Source organism: Manacus vitellinus, unplaced genomic scaffold (genome assembly GCF_001715985.3).
Source record: "Manacus vitellinus isolate BGI_N305 unplaced genomic scaffold, ASM171598v3 scaffold_28_pilon, whole genome shotgun sequence".
Lineage (NCBI taxonomy): Eukaryota > Metazoa > Chordata > Aves > Passeriformes > Pipridae > Manacus > Manacus vitellinus.
This window is the reverse complement of record NW_021940122.1, coordinates 7,014,187-7,040,698: the sequence shown is the minus strand read 5'-3', so window position 1 is coordinate 7,040,698 and position 26,512 is coordinate 7,014,187. Positions and strand designations below refer to the sequence as shown.

The 26,512-nt window shown below is 46.8% G+C and overlaps 1 protein-coding gene across 4 annotated transcripts in view; it reads right to left on the bottom strand.

The window, feature by feature from the left end:
* Positions 1 to 1,189: 1,189 nt before the first annotated feature.
* The window catches only part of VANGL1 (VANGL planar cell polarity protein 1), a 48,184-nt gene continuing 22,861 nt past the window's right edge, over positions 1,190 to 26,512 (bottom strand). For all 4 annotated transcript variants that reach the window (XM_018074706.2, XM_029960695.1, XM_018074707.2 and 1 more), the window contains exons 5-8: positions 14,331 to 14,464; positions 10,806 to 10,938; positions 8,607 to 8,841; positions 1,190 to 7,403 (exon numbers count right to left, since the gene is read on the bottom strand). In XM_018074706.2, the coding sequence (XP_017930195.1) occupies positions 7,143 to 7,403; positions 8,607 to 8,841; positions 10,806 to 10,938; positions 14,331 to 14,464 (763 nt within the window). In that variant the 3' untranslated portion in view covers positions 1,190 to 7,142. The remainder of the gene's footprint in view (positions 7,404 to 8,606; positions 8,842 to 10,805; positions 10,939 to 14,330; positions 14,465 to 26,512) is intronic.

Here is a 26,512-nt window from a genome sequence, read left to right as displayed (position 1 = left end):
CCAAATTCCTGCTGCTTTCACCTTCCCATGACACACCTGTGGCCGACTCCCACAGAGGCTTTACCTACAGAGCTCCAGTCCAGCAAGTCAGGTCTTCCTGTGGGGGGCAGGTGGGGACGAGCAATGGTTGCACTCCCACTGTAGGCTCTGCAGGGCAGCAGCAATGCCATTTCCTTTCCCTGCCCATCTCCGGGAGCTGCCCTGCAAACAATCCAGGGTTGGGCACTGCCAAAGCATCAGCAGGATGAGGGGGACAGATCAAAAGCGGAGATCAAGGGAGGACAGGAGGCAGAACAGAACACAGCCCCATCCCACCCTTCCTGCTTCCTCCCAGGCCTCAGTTCAGCTCTCTGTAGCCCAAATATATTCTACTCCCCCCAGGCAGAGAATGTGGCTGTTTCTCTCCACAAGTGTGTTTGTGAGTGCTGCTTATTTCCACAACTGCTGCACTCTTTTTCACTGCACAGCAGCATCCTGTGGATTTTTCCAGTAGCTGAAGACACCAAGATCTCCTGGGCAGGGCACAGCTGTGAGGCAAGGTACTCTGCCTTAAAGGGGGCTTGCTCGAAGAGTGGGTACCAAAGGATGTCTAGGCAAGAAAGCTGCTCCTACATTTCCTCGGGCACAGTTGCTTGGTCTTTCCCAGCTCTTGGCATGAAGCGTATTGAAACTGATGGTGGGGAAAGCCGCACCCAGAGATGCTATTGAGGCAAGATCCCTACACCTTTTTTTAGAAGAGCACAGTCTTGCATCCACACCAACAAGGAGCACTGGCTTTTCTACCTCTTGCCACTCCTTCTTCTCACCAAAGCCAAATAAGGAACTCGGCAATGAATCCTGCACTTCATAATTTGTGTGCAAACTATGAGAACACAGGAGGCAGAAAAACCTGTTCCCACTCTAATCATGCCCTCCTCCCCAGCTGCATTTGCTCCCCATCATTTGAGATTTCAGGTGTTCAAAGCAGTCACCTACCAGTCTTCCTTCAGGAGTGATAAATGAGTTTGCATTTTACTGTGGCGCGGCAGATCAGAAAGGCCTAGGACAAGGGTGACAAAAAGACAGCCTCAAAAAGGCTAAACCACATGTTTGCAGGGCCCCTCCTAGCCACAGCTAAGGAATGCTTGAAGACCAGAAGAGCTTTTCGTCTGAAAGGATAAGAGAAAGGAGTAGGACAATCAAATCTGGTTTCAGTTTATTTCCAGAATTTTACTGTACAAAATATGCAAAGTGTAAAACGGTTTTATGTTTCAGTTTAAAAAACAACAAAACCCCATCCAGCTATAACTTAAGAGAACCCAGCTTGGAACAGAACAATTTACAAGGCTAGACCCACAGTGCATTAATGTCACAGACACCAGGAATTTGCTTATTTAAGTCCACAATTAGAAAAGAACAGAAAGACCATGTACCATTGCAGTTAAAGTTACATGTGCAAAGAAGAGGAAAAAAAGAAAGAAATGCTGGTTAGTGTCTATTAATTAGAAAACCTTGGCAAAACCCTTCTTACTATACAGTGTGTGTAGAAAAAGTATTACACAGTGATAAAGGAGGGTGAGGGAAGGGCATTCACCCCCACCCCCTTCCCCAAGACACAATAATGCTGAATCAAAGAAACAGGCACAGAAGAGTGTAAGATTCCTTCACAGTCATGCCTGTGCAGGTAGTGAGCCACAGCATCTCCCCACTGCGCACAGAGGAGATGGCCCCAAGCATCCTTAGGTGCTGGTGAGAGGTGCCCAGGAAGCAGCCTGAGGGAAGGAGGGATTCCCTCTCTGGGCAGAGCACACCCAGGGCTGGCTGCCTGCTGCCTGCAGGGCTTCTGTGTGCTATAGGGATAAAAAAATGCAGTCTCTCGGAGGGACGCAGATGGGCGGATAACACCAGCTGTACCGCTGGGGCGGCGAGGACCTGGCTCCGGAGCACCCCGGAGCGATCCACACCGGTCACAGTTGTCAGAAACGGCAACTTTTGGTCATCCTCTATTGGAGGCAGCAGCCTGAGCACAGGAGGACGCACACTCCTGTAGGAGACGTCATGGCCCAAAGCCATCTCTTTTAGAAGAGAAATTTGGGGTTTTAACTTTTTTTTTTTGTTTGTTTTATAAAATCAGCTCAATTGCAAGAGCACTTCCTTCTTAACACAGTTTAAACACTAAACCACCAAGCCTGGCCTGAGGCTTGAGACATGTATAATGCACATATCTAGAAGGGAAAAAGCACATAAGACACGCACACAAGCTGAATGAGAAAACAGACACCTGCACACACGTCTTGTGAACAGCTCTCATAAGGCTGGGCAGAACTGAGCACAACTGAGGAGCCAGTCTGGGACCAGACTACAGCAATTTTGCAAAAGACTGCAAGACTTTTGGCCTATCTTTGAAAAAGGGCAGATTTACACATTTTGGTAAGCAAGATGAAATTGGTTTCAATAGGTTTCTGTGTTTAGCAAGTTATGGATCTTTCCAGTTTCTTCAGCAGCAAGTGCTGGAAGTGAGCACATCTCAAACAAGACTTTTCAAAGCTAATTATGTGGGGCAGAGTCAGCTCCAGAAACTCCTTCCCTTCACCTTTTGACATACAGCAGATTCCCAAGGTTTTGCACAGATACCTCCATTTCAAAGGAAAAGGTTAGGAGGTTCTATGAGGGACAGTATTTGTTCAGAACTCCCCAAACTTGAGCCTTACTGTGAGCTGCCCCCAAGCTCTAAACTGCAGCCTCAGCACCTCCCTTCCCAGCAGATACTTGTTGTGCCTCACTAGGGAACTCTGGGGGGAAAAAAATGCACAGAAGTGAGGATGGAAGCTGGAGAGACACGCTTTGCTGGCAGAAAAAAATTTTAGAGGCAGAAGTCAGAGAAATAGCTGGCAGAGGCTGAAATCAGATCTGCCTTTCTCTCCAGTACCCTCCTTTGGGGGGGACATTGCTCTTGAAGGTACCAGGGCAACCCCTGAAGCAGGAGGTGACTTTGCTCTGTGATCAAGCTGCATCACACCAGCTTTTCATGCCCAGTGCATCTCTCCTCAGCTACCCTGCTGCCTACAGGGGGGCGTGGATGGCAATGTCTCCCCTCTGCAGGGTGAAAACTGGTAACAGCAAACCGCCCCAAGCTGATTACAAGAGCTTGGTCAAGGGCTGGTACACTATGGAGGGGAGTCCTACAATGCTTATACTTCCAAGAGTGCTGTCTGCTTGTCTCCCAGGAGTGGGAAAGGAGTCTGAGAACTGGGGCAGCCCCACAGAGCCTACACATGGATGGCTGAAGCCACATGGCAATGAGAGGTCAACAGATGTGCTAAAACCTTTGCCCATGCCTATTTACAAGACTGGCAAAGTAGTAGGGGTCTAATATCTGCCCCTACAGTCTGATTAGCTGCAAGAAATCCAAATCTTTCACTTTTTAGCCATGAAAGAGAAAGCCAGCCTTTGTGGAAACCCACAGCCATTTCCATCTGCTCTGGAACACTTGAAAGTCTGAGCTGCATCTGGTTTTGCAAGATCTCAGCATGGCCTTGGATTTAGGCTGTAACAAATCTGAGAGCTAAAAACCAAAGCCTTAAAAGTATTCAAGCAGTATACTTGAGAATCACAGGAACCATGCCAACGTGGAAGGGAGGAGTGGGGCACCACCACCCCTGGTTAGACAACACAGCACCCTATTGAATGGTTCAGCTTCCAGGGAAGGATGCCCAGTGCAAGGATCTCCTCTGAGGGGGACACTGTCCACTTTGTCACAAATAGGGTTGTCTTAAAAAAACACTTGAATTCTAAAAAATACCCCCACAATTCCCAGCCAGGTAAAAATATCCAGACTGGGAGAGAGGAGGGAAAATATGTGCAAGGAGACAGTACAGGATAGGAGAGGCATTCGGAGAAACAGCCTCCACTTGGCTGACAAACCGTACAAGTTGTATTTATGCTCAGCTCTTGGCAAGCTCGGTAGAAGCAAAGGCTGCAGGAATTGGACCAGTGTTTCATTCCCTATGACTCGACTCTTACTCATTAGCTGGCTATAAACACAGTTAAACAAACCAGTCTGCTCTCACCACTCAGTATTTTTTTAAAGAACTTGAATTCCTATAGATGCCACAGATTCACCTGTGGATCTCAAAGCACTTGACAGCAAGTTGAGTTTAGCCTCACAACACCCCAGTGAGGTAGATATGACAGTGGTCCCCTGATCTTGCATGGAGAGGGGAACAAGAGAGACCCTAAAAAATCTCATTAAAAATACCAGAACAGGGAATATTCAGGAGTCATGATTCCCCTTTAAGCCTGTCCTCACCTCTAAGCAGGTTGCATCTCTAAAGAGACTGTTTGAGAGGTCAAGTCCTTTCCTTCAGATTTCATCCGGCAAAACATTCACGCTGCTGACATAGGGAAGAACATTTAATGTAGGAGTTGGCCCCCACTGACAGTGTCCTTTTTGGCAGCAGGCAGAAAAGGCAGCACGGAACTACAGCACGAAGATGAGGAAGCAGACCCAGAGTGAGCACAAACCGCTTCTGTCTGGTTCTCCATGTGTTAAAGGATTTAACAAAATTAAGACATGAGTTTCCTGAGCAGATAGTGTCAGATACCCCCGCCCTGTGGGGCAGGGAAAAGGGGAAGGAAATCCTGGGAAAGTAAGAAAGTTTGCAGATGTGCCTGTGACAAGGTGCTCTCACATACACGGCACACCCAAGCCCCTGGCAAGGTGGTTCTTGTTCTGGCTTCATAGAAATGAGCCAATTCAGCCACAGGCAGTAGCCTCCACACAGGCATTAAGTGCTCCACAGTCTCCCAAGCTACTCCCAGTCTCTCCCACCCTACTGGTTATGCACATCATAAAAGCCAGGTGCAGGTATCTTTAGGAGAGCCAAGTGTAAGATACTTTATGCTCTCATTCTTTTTTTAAAGGAATAAACCCACCTATTTTTTCAAAGTAAAATGCTGCAAAGGCCACAGGCAATAAAGGAGTCCCCATACAGACTACCAGAAAGCTTGATCTACAAAGAAACCCAAACACCGGGTTTGGAGAAGAGAAAAGTTTACCTACTTCCCACCCTTTAAGGGCAAAGGGCCTAATCCCATCATGTATCATGCCATCTAGTTTCTTCATAACCACATCTGGTACATGACAGGGAGAAAAAAGGATCCAGGAGACTACCACACACTTGTAAGAAAGGTGAAGGAAACTGCAGGGGTCACTTGGATAGGGAATCATCACTTTGGACCCTTGCTCCCCGGGGTGTTCCCTTGATCCCAAGAGGACTATCCACAGGTGCTGTTGGACATGCATCTCCATTGCTGCTGAAGAGGATGGACCCTCCTGCCCTGTCCCCAGCGTCTCTGCTTAAGGTGACGGCTCCCTCCCACCAGCTCGTGGTGGGCACCAGTATCAGCCCACACCTGCTGGGCCACGAGCTCTACTCTTTGCTTGGCCACCTCACCCTGGTGGGAGCATGGAGGCAGCCCCAGGAGCTCCTGGAGGAGCCCAGGAAAGGCCTGGGAAAGGCAAGGGGACAGGTGGGGCTGTTACAGCCTTCCTCAGAAGACTGTGTAGTCTGGCAATGAAAGGCACTGGCTAACATAAGGAAGAAGGCCCTGGTTCCAGAGGGCAGGCCAGATCCTGCCCGATAAGGGATATTTGCATGGCAAAAGACTGAGCAGAATGAACATTTACATTCACATGGATCTCAGGGGTACCTGACTGAAGGCAGGTCACTGCCAGCCTAGCAGCTGTGTTACCTGAACACTGATGTGATGCCCCCATGCTGGCAATCAGACTTCAGACACCGATTTAGGTCACTGTTAAAAACAAACTTTCTAGAACCCCATAAAACTCAGGTGACACTGAATTCACACATGAAAGCTGCACTGGTGGCCAAAGGCAGCCTTCCAAACAAAACTCTCTCAGGAGCAGATCCTAGCACTGAGCAGAAACTCCCACAGCACAGCAAGGCCAAGAAAGGCAGGCAGATTTTCAACATTCAGAACATTGTTTGGTATTTCTTAGTTACAGCTGAAGGTGTAAGGTGGGGAAGGGCTCACTGCAATGTTTCCAGACCACAACAATTTTCCAAAGCAAGTGAACATGGCAGGGGTCAGCCCATCCCTGGCTCCTCTCCTTAAGGAGGGAAGTGCTTTTGCTGGTCTTTTCTCCAGACACACTTGAAACTGGCTTGAGAGGGAAGGGCACATTCCTGCCTGCACCCCTTTCCCCTCAAAGAGGCTGTCAGATATAGGGAGGGTCTGTGATTTATCTGAGGAGGAGCCAGCTATTCACTGACCCCTGCCCCAGTGCAAATATGCCCTTGCAGGTGCAAAAGGAAGTGGCAGTGCCTGGGGAAACACATTCAGAAAGCCAGACAGAAGGGGATAGAAACAGGGAGCCTTGGGAGTGCCCAACAAAGATGTGTACAAGCAAAAGAGAGGGAAGCAGGTGAGAGAAAACAGGGAGCCGTGCCACACAAAACAATTTCACTAACAAGCACTGATAAAAAAAAGTAATAAAAATTCAAAAAGCTGAAAGATGGGCTGATCCAGTTCAAGACAAGAAACTTCACAGGGAGTGAAACCACCCCACTATGTTCACACAGGTCTGGCACTGACAGAAGAGGCACATGGAGAAGAGAAAAAGAATAAAAGAGAATAGAAGTACTCTCACACACCCGCCCTTTGATACTGCCTCCTCCCCAAGTGAACAGGGGCAGCGGCACCCCCGTGTCAGCAGGTTTCTATAACGGAGAGGTGAGCAACACCCTCTCAGGAACAGCCACAGGTAGCAAAAGAAGAGACACAACAGAGCAGGCGTGCACACGGCGTAAGGCAGCACTCCAACAAAAATACTGACGTTGCAGTTGTGCAGAAAAAGAGAGAGCGTGAGATTTACAGTATGCCTGGAAAGAGGGGGGAAAAGAAAAAAATCTGTTCTGTCTCCAAGGCTGAGCTAACTGAGCCAAGTCACCCTGTTGCCTCTTAAGATACTTCTTTCTAGATAAGATATCCCAACTCCCCCCTCCCCTTTCCAAATAAAGTGCAGATGGTCAAATATTACTGGTCCATCATCTGCCAGTTTCAGTCAGCATTGGGGAAATTAAACCCAAAAGCACAATATTGAAAAAAAAAATCTCCAAACAACCCACCCTCCAAATCCCTTAGACTGAAGTCTCAGACTGTAAGCGGAGGACAAATTTATGAGATTTAGGGTCTATGAACTCTTCTGAGAGTTTGATGAAGGGGATTTTTTTCACATTAACAACAAGGCTGAAGTCCAAGCACTTGAGGACAAACACGATGCCGTCTTGTAACCCGCTTGTGACCGCTTCCTCGCTGACGAGCGTCCACTGCTTGGAGAACCAGCGATCCCTGTCATACTGGAGGGTTGGGCCCGGGTTGAGGTAACGCTCCAGGAATGCCTGCCAAGAGCGGGACACACGTTAGCACCGGCCCCACAACTTGCTCTGCTCTCTTCCCATCCCCAAGTATGGCTCCACGAGCACAGGCTTGCCATGCTGAAAATTGTTCCAGTTTTCACACTTCAGAAGACATCTTCTCCCCAGTCCCTCCCAGGTTTTCAGACCCCGGCAGTAGACAAAAACATCAGGAGATCCTCTTTCAGTGCATCCCAGCAAGCTTGCAAAGTTATAGCCCTGATTTCTGCCACCAGCACAGCCATCTGGCAGCAGTTAGTATAGCAGAGGTCATTTCTCCCCTACCAGCCCCATAACCCATCCCAAAACTACAGTCCCAGACAGTGAGATAGGATAGCTGGTTCTCTCCTTCAGGCCAAGCTAAGGTGGAAAGCAGAGGTTTCCATGTTTCCAGCCTGAGCCTGCAAAACCAGAAGCAGAACGTGAAACAGTTTGACACTGTTTGTGTTTTAAAGTCTCCTTTGCAATCTTCGTGGTAGCAGAACCTTCTCTTGCATACCTGGGCAAGGTCCCAGGTGGCTCCCAGAGAGAAGATGATAAGGCCCATCTCTTGACAGCATTTCTGCTCTTAGTGTAGTAAGACCTGGGTGAACACCCAGGAGTAATCCTTCCCTAGGACTGTGGGTTGTGGAGAGTGGGATCGTGTGACCCGTTTCCCTTATCATTCAATCCCTTCCTGTGTTTGCAAGTCAACAGTCACAATCTGGGCCTGAAGCAGCAAACTGACATTTGACCAAGCAGCCCATGAATTAGAAACACTGTCAGAGAGACAGAGATTTAGGCAATAATTAGAAGAAGTCCAAAATACAGCAGGGGGTAGAAAAACAAACAAAAAAAGCCTTTTCAGGTTGCCACCTGCATCATGCTGCTACCATGAGTCTGCTGGGAGAACTTCCCATGACTCAAAGCCACCATCTCAAACACTTCTTCAGTACTCCCTTTGCTGAACTGGATACGAGAACAATTATGTCACAGGCATTTTCAGATAAAGAGAGAGAGAAGATGCTGCAGAGGAAATATTACTTCCCTTCAAGATCTGATGCAACCTACAATGCACTGATCGTATCACAGGCAACAACTATGAAAACATCCAGTCACCTCCCTCGACAACTTTCTGTTCTGTGTGAACACACAGAGGTGCCACCCCCTTCTCCCTCCTCCCTGCACCAGTGCTACAGAAAGCATTACCTTTGGTGTCATGTTGTTGGTGATGCAGAAGGACAAGTGTTGTAAGATGCTCTCCATGCTGTGGTACTGTTGCTGGCGGGTGGTGCGAAGGTACTTCTGCAGAGCCCTTGCCATGGACGGGAAGATTGCCTGGGCTGCTTCTCGGGGGTCCATCATTTCTCCTGGAGCTTTCTGCTGTTCCTCTGCCTGGAGGCGTTTGATGTGAGTGAAAGCCTCCTCTACTGCAACCACAAGCCTGCAGAAGGAAAGTCGGGATGGTAAGAGTCATAACGAGAGGCAGGATGGGTCTGTGGATAAGGCAGAGCCTGGGAGTCAGGATTTACAAGCTCCTATTCCCATCTGCCATTGAGTCATTGCCTGCTATCAATTTACGTAAAATCTTCCCTACTGACAGTCTGAGGGGTAGACAACAGCTTTTCTTTCCTTGCCTAAGCCATCCAGCAACTGAGGGTCATAAACCAGGATTAAGATTTTAAAAGCCTGAGCATTGCACTTGGTTCTGCCAACACAGCATAAACATCAGCTGCATGACTCAAACAAGACACAGCTGCCCTTGTGTTTAATGTATGTCTTAATACAACAGTTCCAGCACACAGAACTGCAGCACAAAGCTTAGGGAGTCAGGAGGAGACTGGCTATAAACTAGCATGACCCAGGCCACAGACCACTCTGAGACACTGTGCTCACAAGCTGCAGTCTGCTCTTACACCAACCGGGTACAGAACCTGTGCTGCCGAATGACTGCCCTGCACCCTCTACTGAACAGCAAGGGTGAGAACATCCCTCCATCTTCACTTGTAACACTGCAGCTAGAGACATCCCCTGCAAATCATTCCTGTGTTGGCTCAGGTGAGTAAACACCAAGACCACACCGTAAAAAGGGAACAGATGCCTTACAACACTCGTTACTTCATTCTGGGCTAACTTACAAATGAGGGGCTATGTTGCAGTTAGTGAGGAAAAAATGATAATGGAGGAGTCACCCAATAAAACTCTCTTGCCCCTCCAAAGAGGACTTCTTTCACACTCAGTTTCCACTCAAGTCACCAACAACTGTCCACACTGCTCTCAATATCCAAAGTATCTTAAAGCCAGGGGCAGTTGCCTCACCACAAGCAGAGGTTCTAGCATACTGCACTCAGACTATATCTGAGGAACAGCATGAGAAGCCCTGACCCTTGTCCGTTCTTTTTAACTTGACTTAAGGGAGGTGGGGGTGGAAATCAGTTTCTAATCTCCTGGTCTGAAACATCTGGCCTGATCTTCTAGAGACTGATGGTTTTCCTCTGACTAAGCAGCTGTTCTAACCAAAGTCGGAAGCAAAGGAGATGTGCCCAAGTTAGGATGCTACACTCCACAGAAAGGAAAGTTTAAGTTCCTTTGGCTCTGAGGCTGGAAGAGAGCCTAAAAGACAGCAGCTATAGAACACAGGTCAGACTGAAGCAGTCAAGGGGGCACATTGTGCCAGCACTTTCCCAATGAAATATAAATTGCCAAAAGAAAACACAAAACAAGCCAGCTCCTTCCAGTTATGACACATTCCTTCCAAACATAGCTCAGTTAAGGGATGCCTGCCTGTAAGCAACTTGCCTCAAACTGTTAGGTATGCTAACTACAGACTGCAATTAGGCTCCAGAGCAAATAGAGACACTGTCTTGGATCACCTCAACAAAGCATCAACTCTGTAGCCTAAGCGTGACTAGCAGAAAATATAACTACATTCCAAAACAAAATGTAACCGCTTCTGGGTCAAGTCTTTCCTCCTGAATTCATTGAAAAGGGCAGTCCAACTGCCTCTTTTATTAGTCTGCAAAGACAAATATTCTCCTCATCCATGAATGGGCAACACCAAGTGCTCCACTGATCCTGTCCCTGGATTACTTGAGCTGACAAGCCTGGGCATGGGCAAAAATAATGGGATTTCCTGCAGCAAGTAACAACAGACTTGTCGAGCACCGGACTGTTCCTTAATCCATGACATTGCATTAGCTTATCTGCCTTATATACATGAGCTCAGCTTTATGCACGTTCTTCAGATAATTCCAGCTGCAAGCTGTCACCATCCCTTATGCATGCGGGTTTCATAAGCTTCTTCACTGTGACAGACTTACAGCCCTTAATCACGGGTCAGGGACACCCCGTCAGGCTGGGCAAGCCCCACACGACTTGAGTTTTGCAGCGCCAAGGGAAGGGCTTTACCTGGCACGGCGCTTCTTCACTCTGCGCTCGTGGTCGGCCTCCTCGTAGTAGAGCTCGTTGTGACTGGAGTCCCTGCGGCGGGCCGCGGCTGCAATCATGGCACGGGACTGCCCCGACGCGTTGTTACCTGGGCCTTTGGGGGGCAAGGACGGGCAAAAAGGAGACAGAAAGGCGGTGTTACTGCCACAGGACTGGGGCTGGGACAGACCAGCACCCCACGGCATCTCTCGCAAGTGCTCTGTGGTTCCAGCCTTCCCAGCCAAAATTATGAACCCTTCCCCGGTCCTCAGCAGCTCTGGTAGAAACCCTGCTAGGCAGCACAGGTTTAGAGAGGGGCTCTGGCACGTGGACAAGGGAAGTTAGTTGGGATGAAGGATCTCACGGCACATACACAAAGGCAGAGCAAGGTGAACATGCCGAGGATGCAACTTACCCCCCATTATATACGCTTTCAGTTTGAAGGCAAGGCCAGCTGGAACATACCACATTTCAGCATCAAGACAGTGTGAGAGCACAAAAAGTGAGAAGTTGGAAAAAGGAGAAAGACAAACACAAGAACATAATGAGACATGGAGATGAATAAATTAAAGCCAAATGGCAGACAATTACTCGCAGGGAGGAAGAAAAGGATGCAGGGGAAGTAGAGTCACCTTTAGACAAAGCATAGGGTTTTCCAGAAGGACAGAAGCTGTCAGAACAGCAATCCTGCATGAGGGTAGGCTGGGGTCTATAAGTGTAGTAGCTTCTCATGGCACTTTGAGCAGCATCTGTCAATAGATCTGCTGCTGCTGTTAGCAGATCCTACACAACTACAGGAACAGGGAAACTGCAATCTGCTCTGTAATACCCAGTCAAGTGACAGAGCTGTCTACTATAAGACCTTAACTACGACCCTAAAATATAGTAGTAGGTTCTGCAACTCGCACATGAAGCCCACAGCTTTGGCTGTTTGGGCAGGGAGTGGGAAAAATGTTGCCCCAGAAGAGTTTACAAACCTCTCTATACAGACAGAGGATAGAGCTGGGTCTGCCCAGAGAGAAGCAGTAGTCTAGGACTGCCTCCAAACCACTAAGAGTTGCTTTTATGGCTAACTGCTCTGAAAGCCCACACTCTCAACTGGCAGTGGTTAAGGCCAATCAATTGCACAGACACGTACAAAACTGTCCTGCTCATGCAAGGGCAACTCTTAATTTTTTTTCCTAAAAAGCACAAACCATATTCCAAGACAGAAGCCTGAAGTTCAGCAGTGGGAAAGACAAGCACTCAAACACAAAGCTTCTTAAGAGTCTAAACACTTCAGATGTTGCTTGACGGCCCTGAAATGGAGGATATGACTCAAGGGAGACACTAGCTCCCAAATTTGGGTTAGATTTGTAATTTGCCTCATTGACTATGCCTGACTATGAAAATCCTGGTTTTGAAGGTGAGCCTCCCCACTCTGTGTAAGAGAGATTACAGTAAGATGTTTTTCTTTCCTGGCTGCTGCAGTATCAAATACAAAAGCTGTCAACAAATTAGTAATGCTATTAAGGCAGCCTGTCTTTTTTCACAAAGGGTGTAAGAGACTGTCAGGCTGCCAAGGTAAGCTGCAGCCAGAATTACACTGCTTCGTAAAATGGACAGGAATCTTTCTAAGGACATGCCTCTGAGCCTGAGATTGCCATGTGCACAAAGGCAGTGACACTGCACAAGGAACAGCCCAGGCAACCAGTACTGCCCCACAAGGGAAGGTATGAGTTTCCAGGTCCTGGTAGGCTCACAAGCTTGACACATGGAAAGGCCTGCCAGCCACATCTGCAGCTTGTTTCTGGTTCCTTTTCTTCTAATAAAGTCTCGTGAGCCAGCAGCTCCTAAGGTGCTATCACACTGTTGGACTGGCTAATTTTCCTCTGAGCTTGGGAGCCCCAATGTCCCAGCAGATGTAGCAGGAAAATAGACCCTGCCACCTCCCAGAGAGATACCTCGGGGCAGGAGAAGATGAGCCAGTTAGTTGTCAGAGTGGCACATCCCACAGTCAGCCTCACAGGCTGTGGGGTTTGAATGGTGTGCAGACAGCTGTGGGACTGGGAAGCCCTCACCTTCCATACACCAGGCCTCACTGAGAGTGAGCAGCTGGAATGAATGATTTCACCTCTGTAGAAATACAGAGCGAGTCTGTTTACTTCCCCTCTCCAATTCAACTGAATCAAGAACTTCAGGTAGCAAGGGACACATGACAGGCAATCCTGTCCCTCTCCATCCCTTGCTCCCCCATTCCTCTGTCAGGATGGGAATATCTCACTTGTAAGGATCTAAACCTTCAATTAATTTTATGGGCTCAGGGGTACTGCATCAGGTTTGGGGAAGCATTTAGGATGTCTTTGAAACTCACCAAAACCAAAAAAAACCCCAACCAGCCAACTAACCAACCAACCAAAAACAAACCAGAAAAAGAAAAGAGGAAAACCAAAACTAAACACCCCACAGCCATAAGGCACTGAAACATTGTTGAAAGCAAAACGATCATGTCTCATGTTTTTCCATGTGACAGATATTCTTTGTATTTCAGTCCCCACATCATGCAGAGCCACCTTGCCCAGCTAAATCCCTTTAGTTCTTTTTTTCCAGCTCTCAAAGCCTTTCAGTGCTAATGAATTCATGGGCAGTATGTGCCTTACCACATTTTGTCACAGGATTTCAGCCATTCTTCACCATAAAAGCTTCTCTACATAACTTCAGCTCTTCCCAAGGAATGTCACTTTCATAAAGGTTGCTGGGCACACCCTGCTTATCAAGCCTGGCTTTCACTGATAGGGTTTGAGAGTGTCAAATGATTAAGTCCAGTTTTCACTGCTTTGAGCATCCAGATATCCATCCATCCTCCCACGGGCTTCTTTAAAGCCCTGAAGTTTGAAAACGGTTTGTAGAATTGCAAAGCTCAACGGGGATAGTTATCTGTCTCTGAATTTCCATGAACTGCTTAGCATCATGATGATTTGGGAGCATGGCCACGTGTATGCCAGGCATAGCTAATTTAGCGCTAAGCCTGCAGGCTGACAAGCACTGAGAGCATTGCTTTCATCAGCAGCTGATGCTTAGACTGTTTCCCCTTCCCACATTGGTATCAACTGCCTTCACTTTCCTGAAGGCTTCATGTGGAAACGGAATAATAAGTGACTGGGGAACTCATTTAGGTTAAAAGTTGTGTTTATTGTACTATCACAACTAAGGAGATGACCCAAGGGTGACAAAAAGCAGAGGCTGCCTAAGACAAGCAGTGAAAAGTGCTTATCAAGCCACATGATAATTAAGCCCGACATAAAATTTGGCCATTTCACCTGGCAAAGACAAAAGCCTTATTGTGGGCTAAACACATCTGTAAAGTCGTCTGGAACTGGCAAACTCAGGACTGTTAGGAAGATTTCCAGCAAGAGACAAGACTTTGGCAAAGCAAAAAGGTGAGAATGTGTGCATAACAAAGCATAAAGCCAACCCAGCCCCTCCCCATCCCACCCATTCTCAGAGACTACATTTCACCTCACCTACCATCAACATTGTAGACTTTCAGGCCAGCCATGTGCTTGGCTGCTCGGGATTTGGAGGCTGTTAACAAGGCTGGGTTGTAGACTGTGAAATCTCTGTAGTAATTTTCCAGAACCACCAGCGCAGCTCGTTGGATGCTAGGGAAAGAACAAAAAACAAAGCAAGACAAAGTACCTCAGATTAAAACAAGCTCTTTTGCTTCCATAAAATGCTCAAAAAAAGAAAAGAAAGAAGAAATAGTCACATTAGTTGGAACAGGGTTGTCACACCTACAGAACTGTGCAATACACAGAATATTAATTACTCTCTCTAGGACCTGAATTTCATTTGAGATGCAAGATAAATGCCTCTGCCCTCACATTAATAGGAGAATGACAGGAAATCCCTAAACAGGGGCAGCACATGAAGTGAAGCACTAGGCTGACTGCAGTATAGTAAATTACAGAACTAGAGCTCAGCCCGCCCCGGCAGTACAATCACTGTGCTGCAGAGACCTTGCTCAGGCTGAAGATCAGAACACCACAAGGGTTTTGGTGTAGCTGGCCAGCCGAGATGGAGAGACCAGCTCAGGATGGATGCTTTTGCGTTTGAGTCATTTCCAGCCGCACCTCACAGCTCCTCAGATCTCCTCCATCCCAGCACTGACTAGAGTGCGATCTCTTCAGCTTTCACAGCAAGATAAGATCGCTGTCTGAGGAGTATGACTGCCAGAGACAGATTACCTCAGTATTGCTCGTTAAATCCCAGGCTAGGGACAAAACAGGGAGCAGTGACACTCCCTCCATCCCTTTGAAGGGATGCCTCCACATAAAATGATGACACATGGGAGCAAAACAAGCACACGCGCCAGCAGCAGGAAAGACTCAACCCAGAGGTATCTTCCTTTGCAATCATTTTGACAACAGAGAGAGAAATGACTGTAGGCACTGTTACCAACAAATAGGACAGTACTTCAAAACAAGCCAGAGCTATGATGTTTAACACTGCCAATGCACATGTGGGATCCAGGACACAGCTCTCTCCCCGTTGCTCTGGCTCCCTGCCTCAGCGTGGCAACCGACTGGCAGCAGTATTCTCAGCAAATCACCAAGATCACCGATTCAGCCAACTGGAGTTTGCCAAGGACCCACACTTAATATAATCTTTGTGGGTTCAAAATGAAAGGGGAACTGCCAACACATTTGTTGCCAGTTAATTTGTTGCCACTTCCCAACAAAGCTTCTCCTAAGGAAAGCAACCAAGTATTCTCACACGTTACAACATAAAAAGAAAACATTACAAGGATGGTAATGTGGGAAAATAAGACACCAACAAATTAAGACCAAAATTCAGTTCTCAGCACTACCACGGTGTGCTCCCAGAGGAGCAATTTAAGTTTTCCTGTTCCTTGTGCTAATACTAAACTTCTGCATCACACCCCAGTAATTTAAACAACCCCCCCCACCATCCTCGATTCTCCGACTGTCCCCTCCCACTGATCAGTGAATTAAGCACACATGCCAGTCCATTCAAGAGATTCTGAGAAAGAAGAACAAACCCAGACTTGTTCACTGTGTAGCTTCATCAGTCAGTATTATGGTACATGACCACACATTTGATTAGCTCTGTACCTATAAGATGATGAATTTAGCTTTTGAAGCAAATTCCATCTTTAGGACTCTTTGGTAGGGTCTTTTGCATCCAGCTAGGGCATCTTAAAGAAGCTTTACCTTTCAGGTGCCACTCCTTCATATTTCCTCATCTTAGGTTTGGTAGAAGCAACTCCACTTAAGCACTCAGCTGCTGCTATGAGATAAAAAGCCACTTAACCAAGGAAACAATTTTCCTTTAATGAAGTAGTAGAGACTGACCCAGTGCCACACACAGAGACGCTAACACAGAAACAAAGGGAAGCTGTTTTATTTCTCCTGGCCATACTTCTGATTTCTACTGTGAATTTGCTGCAGCTTATAAACAAAATTTCATAAAAGAAGTCATGTGGCAGCAGCACACATTCCCCCTTCTGACTGCATTTAAACATGATCAAGTTTTTCCATGTCCGTTTCCCAGGAAGATAAAACTCCATAGACTTTCATCTCAAAACACGATGTTTGAAAAACTGAAAACAAGAAGATAAAAACTAACAGTTATACTCTGCTAATACACTGCACTCATTACAACCAGCATTGGAAGTTCCATCCCAGAAGTAGGAAATATCTGGGAGGTGTTCCACTGACCAGCTAGTTTTATTAGGACAAAACACAATGCATCACAGGAGACAATAATTCATTTTTATACATACACATTTTCCCTGGACCCCACAGACAGTATTATCATCAGGATGCCAGCCTTCCCCACCTAGTATCCCTTCCATCCCCTCATTAAATAACCTACACCACCAATTCATTGGCACATAAAACAACATCCAAACACAATAACGTTTTATGTTGCAGCAAGCAACCATCATTGCCCTGAAAATTAAAGCCCAGGTACTTGCTGCTGATGTAAATCCAGTATAGGCTCAGTCCCACAGATGAAAAACCCCAATCATACAGAAGCTCTGCTCTCTGGGAAAAGAACTGTAATTAAACATCAGTTTCCAGAATTTCTACCAGCCCATTTCTGTCTCCCATGTAGTCCACCCTAAGTGTGCAGGTTAGAAAGACAGCTGTACTGTGACTCCTCAAATCCTCTGTTACAGAAAAAAAAATTAAAGAGAAGAAACTGCAGACAAGAAAATTAGAAGCATTGCAGTAAGTCACAAGAAGAGTGAGGAGAAGGCTGAATCAGAGCCTTCTGGGCTGTGTTGCTCAATCTCTTCACCCACATCAAGGGGAAGCCTCACCCTGCACAGTGCAGGACAGCCAGCCCTGCCCCACGCAGGCGCTGCAAAGCAACAAGAAGCCCCCGCCCCAAACAGCCACAGCACCCCAAACACGGCAGAAGGGCTCCCCAATGCTCTTGTGCAACACAACACATAAGAAGGAGGGTAATCACGGGCATATAAGCATGCAGAGCAGCCCGGAGGAGAAAGCAGGAGCAAAGCAAAACAAAGGAAGTCTGCTGTCTCCCAACACAAACTCAGGGCTTTTGGACTTTCCACTGCAGGGCAGATCCACTGCTGCCTTGTGAGCAAAGTGGAGTGGCTGTAGGAAGCCTCCTCTCCATCCACACTCCACCTCCGATGGGAATGGAAACTGGCAGCCTTCCCGAGGCCCACGGAAGCTGTTTCCTTGCAGCACTGTCTCGGGAAGAGTTCAGCACTGTGTCGGTCACTGCATTCATTCACCCCGCGCTTCAGCAAACAGGCTTTCCTTGCACTCACATCTTCGAAAGAATGGGGAGGGGCAGGAAGAAAATAAACAGAAAGTTTCGATACTTAATCACTTCCATGGAGAAGGTCAGAGTGAGGATCCTTCTCAGGTCCTGTCAAGAGGACCTGGAAGCCCAATAAATTTCAGGCACTGTAACAAGCTAACAGAACACGGGAAAACCATATCATAGAAATCATCATAGAAAGTCTTGGGTTGGAATGGACCTTAAAGATCATCAAGTTCCAACCCCACCCCACCATGGGCAGAGCACAAAAATCAGGACATAAAAAGCATTTTCATGCAACAGTTCAAATTCAAAGTTTATGACATGAGAAAAAAATCTCTTGCACAGGTCTACTGGGAACACAGTTTTCCTTGTAGGCAGTATCAGTGAGGCTCTACACACTTTGTTGCTTTGCATTTTGTGTAGTTGGAGGGCGGGGCTTTTTTATTTATTATTTTTACTCCCCCGAAAAAAGCCATGCCACAGCATGCTGCCAAAAGGGAAAGCAAACAAACAGACCCCACAGAAGCACAGGGTACCTCAGTGGCATCTGGCAGCGGAGAAATGCAGAGTCCTTCACAAACAGTAATGAATTAACTTTTACAGGGCATCCAAGGAAGCGGAGGAGGGGACTGTGTGACAAAAAGGCAGCAACTATTTTTTTTTCTCTCAAAAAGCTAAGTCAGGAGGAGTTTTGTGTGAGTACTTGCTACTACAAGAGACTTGAATATCTGAGGTCTTGCCATACGCTGCAACTCAGAGGCCATTTTGACTTTTTATTTGCCTTCTGTGACACAACTACACCAATACTGGAATTGGCTTTTTTTAGAGGATTTACAGGAAAACGAACAAGTGTTATACTGAAGCAAAGCACAAGGGAAGAAGCCTGTTTTAATCAAAATACTAGCTTTGGACACTGCTGGTTTCTAGAAAAAGGGTTTTGAGTTTGCTGAAGTGGTGGGAAAGAGTTAGTACAAAACCAAAAAAATCAGGAGAAGAAAAAAAAGATTAAAAATTGAAGTCACACCCCTATGCCCAAAATTGCCACAGGACACACTGAGGTGAAGCCCAGAAGGCTGCAGCACCTGTCACTGACATGGTTTTACCAGCTTTGTACTTTCCTGCTAAGCTAGAAATGTAGCCTGTCATGGTACTATACCAACCATCAGCTAGACATTGGTAATCATCTAAGGAAGAGGAGTGCCCCATGCTTTTGCAACAGATATATACACACATCCAGAAAGAGCTGAGCTGTTTGCTACCAGAGCATCCTTGCCATGGATGCAAATCTTGCAGCATCAGGGTTTAGAGCCACACACCTAAAACACACAGGGATAGTCAGAGAGGCTTGATGACTGCTGTGCTAATTGAGGGCTGGGGAAGCCTGGGGTTATTTAATCAAGTGGTTCCCAACACAGACTCCTCTCCTCCAAACAACATTTTTTTAATGTTCTTCAAAACAGACACAGCATCAAAACAAGCCAAGGTCTCTGGGCACATAAAATCTATGCCACAGCCAGCTGGGAAGTTTGGCACCTCAAAGAAGAGCCAAGAAAGGATTGCACAAAGCAGCCTTCCACACAGAGCTGGATTTGCCTTATGAGCTGTCTCCAGTCCAGTCTACAACTGCATCAAGCTTATCTAGTGCAAGAGATGCTGAGCTCTCCTGGAGTGCTGAGCTGCTCATCCACAACACTTCTTACTCCCTAGCAGTGCTGCCAGCTCACACCCAACAGACTTCTGTGCCTTCTCCTACCTTACAATCACATCTCCCTCCTAGAAAATCCCCTTTCCTTCTCATACTCTTTTGCTAGAGCACTGACGCAGAGCTGGGGCTCCAGTGTCTGGACCTTCATGTTTTATTGTTTTTCCAGAGCAAAGTCGCTAGGACTGAAGCCTTAGAAATAAAACTGGAAATAGACAATTGAAGGTCAAAATGCTTCCCACACCAACATCCCTACTTAGAAGGTATTCCCACCATCCTCTACATAGACTTGCTTCCCTGCTCTGCCTACCACAGTATGGGCAAGGTCAGCACAGGCTGCCCAGACAGATGCCCCCTGGGCAGCACTCCCACACCAGGGGCCCTGAGCTGGTAGAATGAATGGGATTTGGTACTGGCTATGCTTCCCAAGCAACACCTTGGAGTGAGGCTCCTGAGAGGACCAAGGTCATGCAGAAGCACTATGCAGTGCTGACAGTAGCACCAATGCCTTAGCTACAGTTTTGTCCTCTCTAGTAAACAGAGCCACAGTCAGATCTCAGCAGAGATGCCAAGACAAGGAATTTCTTCGGCAGCTGCGGCCAAACAAGCAGAGCAGAAAAATGCCTTTTGATCGTTGTAACTACAACAGCATTTCAGTTTGGTGCACTCAAGAGAACAGGACCGCAGCCCTTAGGAACAGGAAAACCACATTTTCTTGTCAGACAACCACAACTGAAGTCTCCACTTGGCTAAGACAGGCAAGCACAATCCTCACCCTCTCTGGAACAGGCATCAGGACACAGCAAGTTTGTTTTAGATACTTCTGGCATTTGGTGAGGCAGGGAGAAGAATTTGCAAGGTCAAGCCTTTATGAGGGAAAGGAAGGAAACCTTGGCATAGTAACAGGTTGTCACTGTGATGGCAGCACATCTGCTGCCCCCAAGGAAGTGAACATCCATCCAGTAATGGCACAGTTTCTATAGAACCAAAACACACACCAGGTTTGTCCCACAGCTTTGCAGTGACCAGTCTCCAACTGTTCTCTCTCCTTTTGGCCTTTTTCAAAAACATGAAAATAAAAGAACATCTGTCTCCAAGAGTGGACATCTGAACAACTGTCACAAGAATACTGGAAATTTAAAGAGAGCACCAGCCCAGGTTCTAGCTGTAGATCTCCCCTTTTCTGCCCTGTGCTGTCCATAACACAGTGCTCTTCAACATATACCCCATGACAAGTCTCATGTTCTGCAAGACAAAACCCAGAACCAACACACCAGTTGAGTGATACAATAGCTCACTGCTGATGTAGAAGGAATTTCAACATACAAATTTTCTGAATGAGAGGAGGAGAGTAGGATTCATTTTCAGGTTGGGGGTTTTTTTGTCTGTTTTCCTCAAAAGCAGCCTAGCCAAAACCCTCCAATATGGGTGAAAAAGAAAGACTCCAAGTCTACTACTCACGTAGCTTTTACATTTGAATCTTTTAATTTGGATGAGAAGATGTATTTTTTTAAAAAAAGAGGATTTTATAGGAGGGTATGACCAAAATTGGGGTTTGGGGGGAAATCAACTCCTTTACATCATAGAACCCAAACAAGCTACTTATTTAAGCCTTCCTGAAGAACCCTATAAAAGTATTCCCTGGCCAGTACTAAGATGATGCTGCTACAGAAGTACAGAGCACTAAGTTTTAGCAAGCAGCTATAAAACCCCAGTAAAACCCACAGGCATGCTCCCACTGCAATTCTCCTTCGGAGAAACTTCCAAGCCTGATACTTCAGGAAGTTAACTGGTCTTTAGGGTACCAGTACACAGGCTGAATGTTTTCCCGAGTCACCTTTATTGGTATGACTTCAAATTCTGATGAATGCTTTCCCAACAGCCACACTTGCCCTTGCTTCCACTTCCAACAGCTGAAGGTGATAGCTAGTATAACTGGCTAGCAAAAAAACCCCAAGACACCACTGGTAACATATAGCGAGGAGGAAGAGGAGGAGAGCACAATCCTCACTTGAAGAGTGGTCCAAAAGGTCCAATCATATGACTTACCAGGAAAGGGCAGCCGCTGTGTTGAGGTCAGATGCTGTGACAGCACCACACTTCTCTTCCTCAGTAAGAGAGTGAACATTTCATTTCACAGTATACAGTACTGAGGGAAGCAAAGATCACAAGGACACTTATTACCTCCAACATCATATTCAACAGATAGAAAATGGAATAAGCCGCAATAGTCTAAGATGAGCTTTAGAAACAATGGAGGTTCTGGAGCACCAGAAGAGCTTCCTATGGAAGGCAGGGGACTCTCTTCTCAAGAAAAGAAAGATTAAAGCCCTTGCTGAGCCTAAGCTTCTTTCCAGGATCGCTGCATACAATTCTAGGATGCCTTATTGCAATGGGTCAGCCTAGGTAACCAGCCTTCCAGCCCTCATGGAATAGCAAAGGGCAGTTTGTTAACTTGTGGTAGAGGTCCGTTGCACCAATTGCCTCAGCCCACCCGCTGGGATGGGTATGTGAATCTACAACAAAAGCAGCTTCAGGAGCCGCATCTGAAAGAGCAGCTTGTGAAAGCCTAAACACACGGTGCAACAAACTTCTCCCCCAGAAGGCTGAGGAAGCTGCTGCCAGGAGAACAGGCTCCAAAGCAAACCACCCGCATCCTCTTACACCAAGACCACCTCCCCAGGGGGAACTGTGTGTGTGGGGAGGTATTTCCAAGTACTTACTCACCACACAGATACCTTGCAGAACCACTAAATCCAAATGGTATAGCTCATGTATTAGCCAGTGCACAACAGCAGCTTTCAGGCACTCACAACTTGAGCTGGATTTTAATCAGTTCCTCAGACACCAATAACCACATGCAGATGCCTCAACAGCTCTCAAACTAGAGACACCCACTGCCCTTTGAACACATACAGCACATTCAAACAGGCTACCTTCTCATCACACAGAAAGTGAGCACTTGCTACCAGCATCTCATTGCCCCAGGGTCTGCTGTAACACAGACAAGAAAGATGAGAGCAAAGGAGCTGCCTGTGCCTGGCCATGTACCTGCCATGTCCCAGACACTGAACCAAAACAACACCTGGCCAGACATCCACACCTCAAGCCCAACCCACCACCCTCAGGAGCCACTAGTATGTTCAGTCAGACCTGGAGAGCAGCAGCTATTGGATCCACGAGCTAGAACTCAGAAAGGGGCTTTCCAAGTCACTGCCAGCACAGTAAGCATTTGCCTCCATGACTTGGTTTTGCAAAGTGTCGGGGTACCCTTGGGGGAGCTAGTGAGAATACTAACTTGCTTATTTATAAGAAGAAAGAAAAAAAACCAAACAACCAAAATAAAACCACCAACTACTGTCTGCTTACACTAAAGTGAAACCAAAGCTGTGAAAGGTTTCCTTCATCTATTGAGCAAACTGGCAGTTTGGGAACCGGAGCAGTGAGGGCACAAAGTGGACACCTTAAGTGAAAAGATGAGAAGAAGCTGCTGCTGAGCTGTCCCCACAAACCTGCACAGCGTGGTGGACACATGCACACCAGAAAGACACGGGTGTCAGAGCAGAGACAAGTTGCTTCCCCAGGAACCTGCGGGTGTTGCATCCTGCTGCCAGCAGTCCAAGAGGATCCACTTGTCTGCTCCCAACTCAACGCAGACCCGTAACCAAATTGAAGGAGTCAGGGACACTTCTGAAGTCAATCTTACGTTTAACATCGCCACAGTTGTGCAGACTATTGAGGCCAAGGAGCCTTGTGGAACAAGATCTGCATGGCTCAAGACAATAATTTAGAGAATCCAGTCTCACAGCTGGAGATAGGACTCTACACCAAGCCCACAGCAATAAGCTGCCATCCATTTGGTACACGTTGTCCAGCTCTGAATCTTCAGAGACATGTCCTGGGGTGCCCAAGACCTATCCTTCATGCTTGAGCCACGGTTGGGCCCTTGTAGATCAGCTGGGTAGGGGAGGAGAAGCAAGGACTGGAGGCTCTCCTTTCCCCAAGCTCAGCAGAGGAGCACACTTTTGAAGACAGAGCTCTGCACCACAAAGGAGTGCTCCTGCAGGCTGCTGCAACTCATGGGCACTGCTGCCTTCATGCAGGCAGCAGTATGACTGCTTTCTGTGAAACAGAATCACAGAATCATTTAGGTTGGAAACACCCTCTGATATCATTGAGTCCAACATTTTCACCACCGTGTCAACTAAACCACAGCACTAAATGCCATATCCAGTCGTTTCTTGAACACCTCCAGGGATGGTGACTCCACCACCTTCCTGGGCAGTCCATTCCAATGATTGACAACCCTTTCGATGAAGAAATTCCTCCTGATGTCCAACCTGAATCTTCCCTGACACAGCCTGAAGCTATGTCCCCTCATCCTGTCCCTAGTTGCCTGGGAGAAGAGGCTGACTCCCACCCTTGCTACAACCTCCTTTCAAGAAGTTGTAAAGAAGCAGTTGTAGAAAAACCATCTCTGCCATGAGAGGGTTCCCTCACCCCCGTAACACCTCTCCTCTGTCACCACAGACCTTCGTAACTCTTAAGCACCAGAAGGACAGTTAGCAAGACTGCAGAAATTAAGCCAGGCAACATAACCCAGGAAGAAAAATACACACACAAAACTATAAAGCTACATAGATAACAGAGATATAAATTACCAGTTCCATCATTCAGATCCCTGTGCAACTAGACAAGATTTCTTTGGGAGGGGTGAGGAAGGATCAGGTTGTTGACAGGATTTTTTTTTTTTTGCAGCAGCATTAGTTTAAGAAGTGATGTGGAACTATGATCAAACACTTATGTAATTGAGGGGTGTACTATTTCTGAGGGAGGTGTAACCTCTTTCAAAAGTTTCTACACATATGAGGTTATACTTAGGATTTAAGGAGTTTCAAACCAGCTGAGGGGACAGGGTGACAACGAGGTGTGCTTTACCCTCTGAACACAGGAGTTAGGAGCAAGACCAAGAGTTTACCCTGCATGCAAGAGTGAGACGGGCACTCGGTGCAGACACAAGGGATGAAATACCAGACACTCTCCGAGCCCTGAGCTGCAGGGAACCCATCAGCTTCCAGCTCGAGCTCGTGCCCCGCTCAAGCACCTAGGAACTCTGCAGAAGTTGGCAATACATGATACCCTGGATTACCATCTCCAGGTTCTGGGAGCAGCATAATCCATGACAGCAATGCATTTCCTCTTCCCAACATACATGCATGCTATGACTCTGATTAGTCTGAGCCTCAAATAGGAAAAAAAAATATGCAGGAACTGGCAGGTATGGCAAGTTCATAAGAGTCTGCATTTTCAAAAGATAATTTAAAGCCTGTTCACGCATCAAATAAGGCCAGTGTTTAGCCAAAGCATTCTTTAAGCTACATTAATAGTTATGAAGTAACTAAGGGTGGGGCTTTTTGTTACTAGGTTTTTTTTTGAGAGGGGGAGAAGGGGTTGGTTGATGGTTTGGGGTTTTTTTAGGTGAAAGCTAAGAAATACAACTTTAATTCCAAGGAAACAAGAGAAAGAAAGTGTTCAAAGCTTCTACAGGCAGCAAAACTTCAGTGCTGTAACAGGACTTTATATCTGGATGCTGCTGCCACAAAATATCAGTATTCAGCCCTTGTTCCCACAGCAGCCTGGTATGGTGTTCTCTCAGGAAAGAGGACCACCTCTTACTTGACCCCCAGCAGGGGATGGGATTAACTTTGAATGAGGTTGTCATTTGAGTCAATAGAGCAGCTTTAACTTGTTCTAGGATTTCTCTCTGAACACCTCGGAATGTTATTCTCTTGCAAACCTATGCAGACAGGCCTCAAGAGGCAGCATCAATGTTAGCCACTAACAGTCCTTTGCACATAAAGGAACATCAGCTCCCAAAATACAGCTCAGTTCCCCCTGCACAGATCCCCCAAACCACAGGGCATGCCCCACAAAGCTCCACCCCAGCAAGCTTTGCACAAGCAAGAGCCACCTCATTTTACAACCAGCACTCAGTAACCCCACAAACAGCACTGAGGCCACAGGGACATGATCTGCTACTCCAATCTGAGATCAAAAACCCAGCCCCAACATGGATGCAGATGAACCTCTACCAGGGCCTCAGGAGCACAAGCCAGAGCCAGCAGCCTGCAGCCCCCAAACCACAGCCGAGGTCCTTAGTGCTGTGCCAGGGGTCTGTTCTGCTGTCAACCAAGGAATAGCTCTGTAGGCTGATGTCCCCACTTGACCTAAACTGCGCAAAGGAAATTTAAGCACAGAAGTTCATTTAACAGAACCATGTGCTGGAGGGGGAATCCAGATATTAGTGAAAATATTGCCCTCAGTTTTGTAGCCATAAATAAACAAATGATAAAAAAATACTCTTTTACTACCACATTGGTCCCTATTAACTCCTCCTTATTCCTTCAGGGTAGGGTCAAGTATTAGCTTCCAGTTTTCTTGGATATTACTTGGTTGTGCTTAGATGAGAACTGTAAATTCACAAGTCCTTGCCCTTTTAACAAAAAGCGAGCCTACTCCTTTCCCCCAAAGGGCACACAGCTCACTTCTTTGCAGAATATTTCATCATTCACCACAAGAAACAGATGTCAAAGGTTGAGGGGGTGGATTTTTTTTTTTTTTTGCAGCATTTGAAGATAAAAGTACCTTCATGGCCGCAAAATTTGTTCAGCAGCTTAGGGAGACCATCTGTCTCTGTGGGTGGTACACACAGGCACTTTGGAGGGCATGGACAGCAGGGGAATAGAAATTCCACGACAAACCCTTAAAGTGCAGGGTAGGCTGGAGTTCTTGTAGTTCTGGGCAGTGTTGATTTTGAAAGACAAACCAACAAGAAAGGAAATCTCTGCAGATGAACCCAATGGCATTTCCCCTGCACCATCTCTTTCAGAAGGATAAAGCCTAGCAGCTCCTTTCTGGGGAGCAATTAATATCAAACTAGCCAGGTGGATTAATAATTGACAGTGAGCACTTCACTTACAAGTAGGCTTGTAAACTTTTAAAGTATTAAGTATTCCAAAAATGTGAGACCGCTCCAGGGTATAACGATCAGCCGGCACCACTTGCCCTTGCTGCCTGATGCATCTGCAGGAGCACAGATACAACTGGTACCTGGGCTGTGGTCTAGTATACTCAACTCAATGCTCCTCCTCATGAAAAGGAGAGGAGAGGTGCTATGTGCACA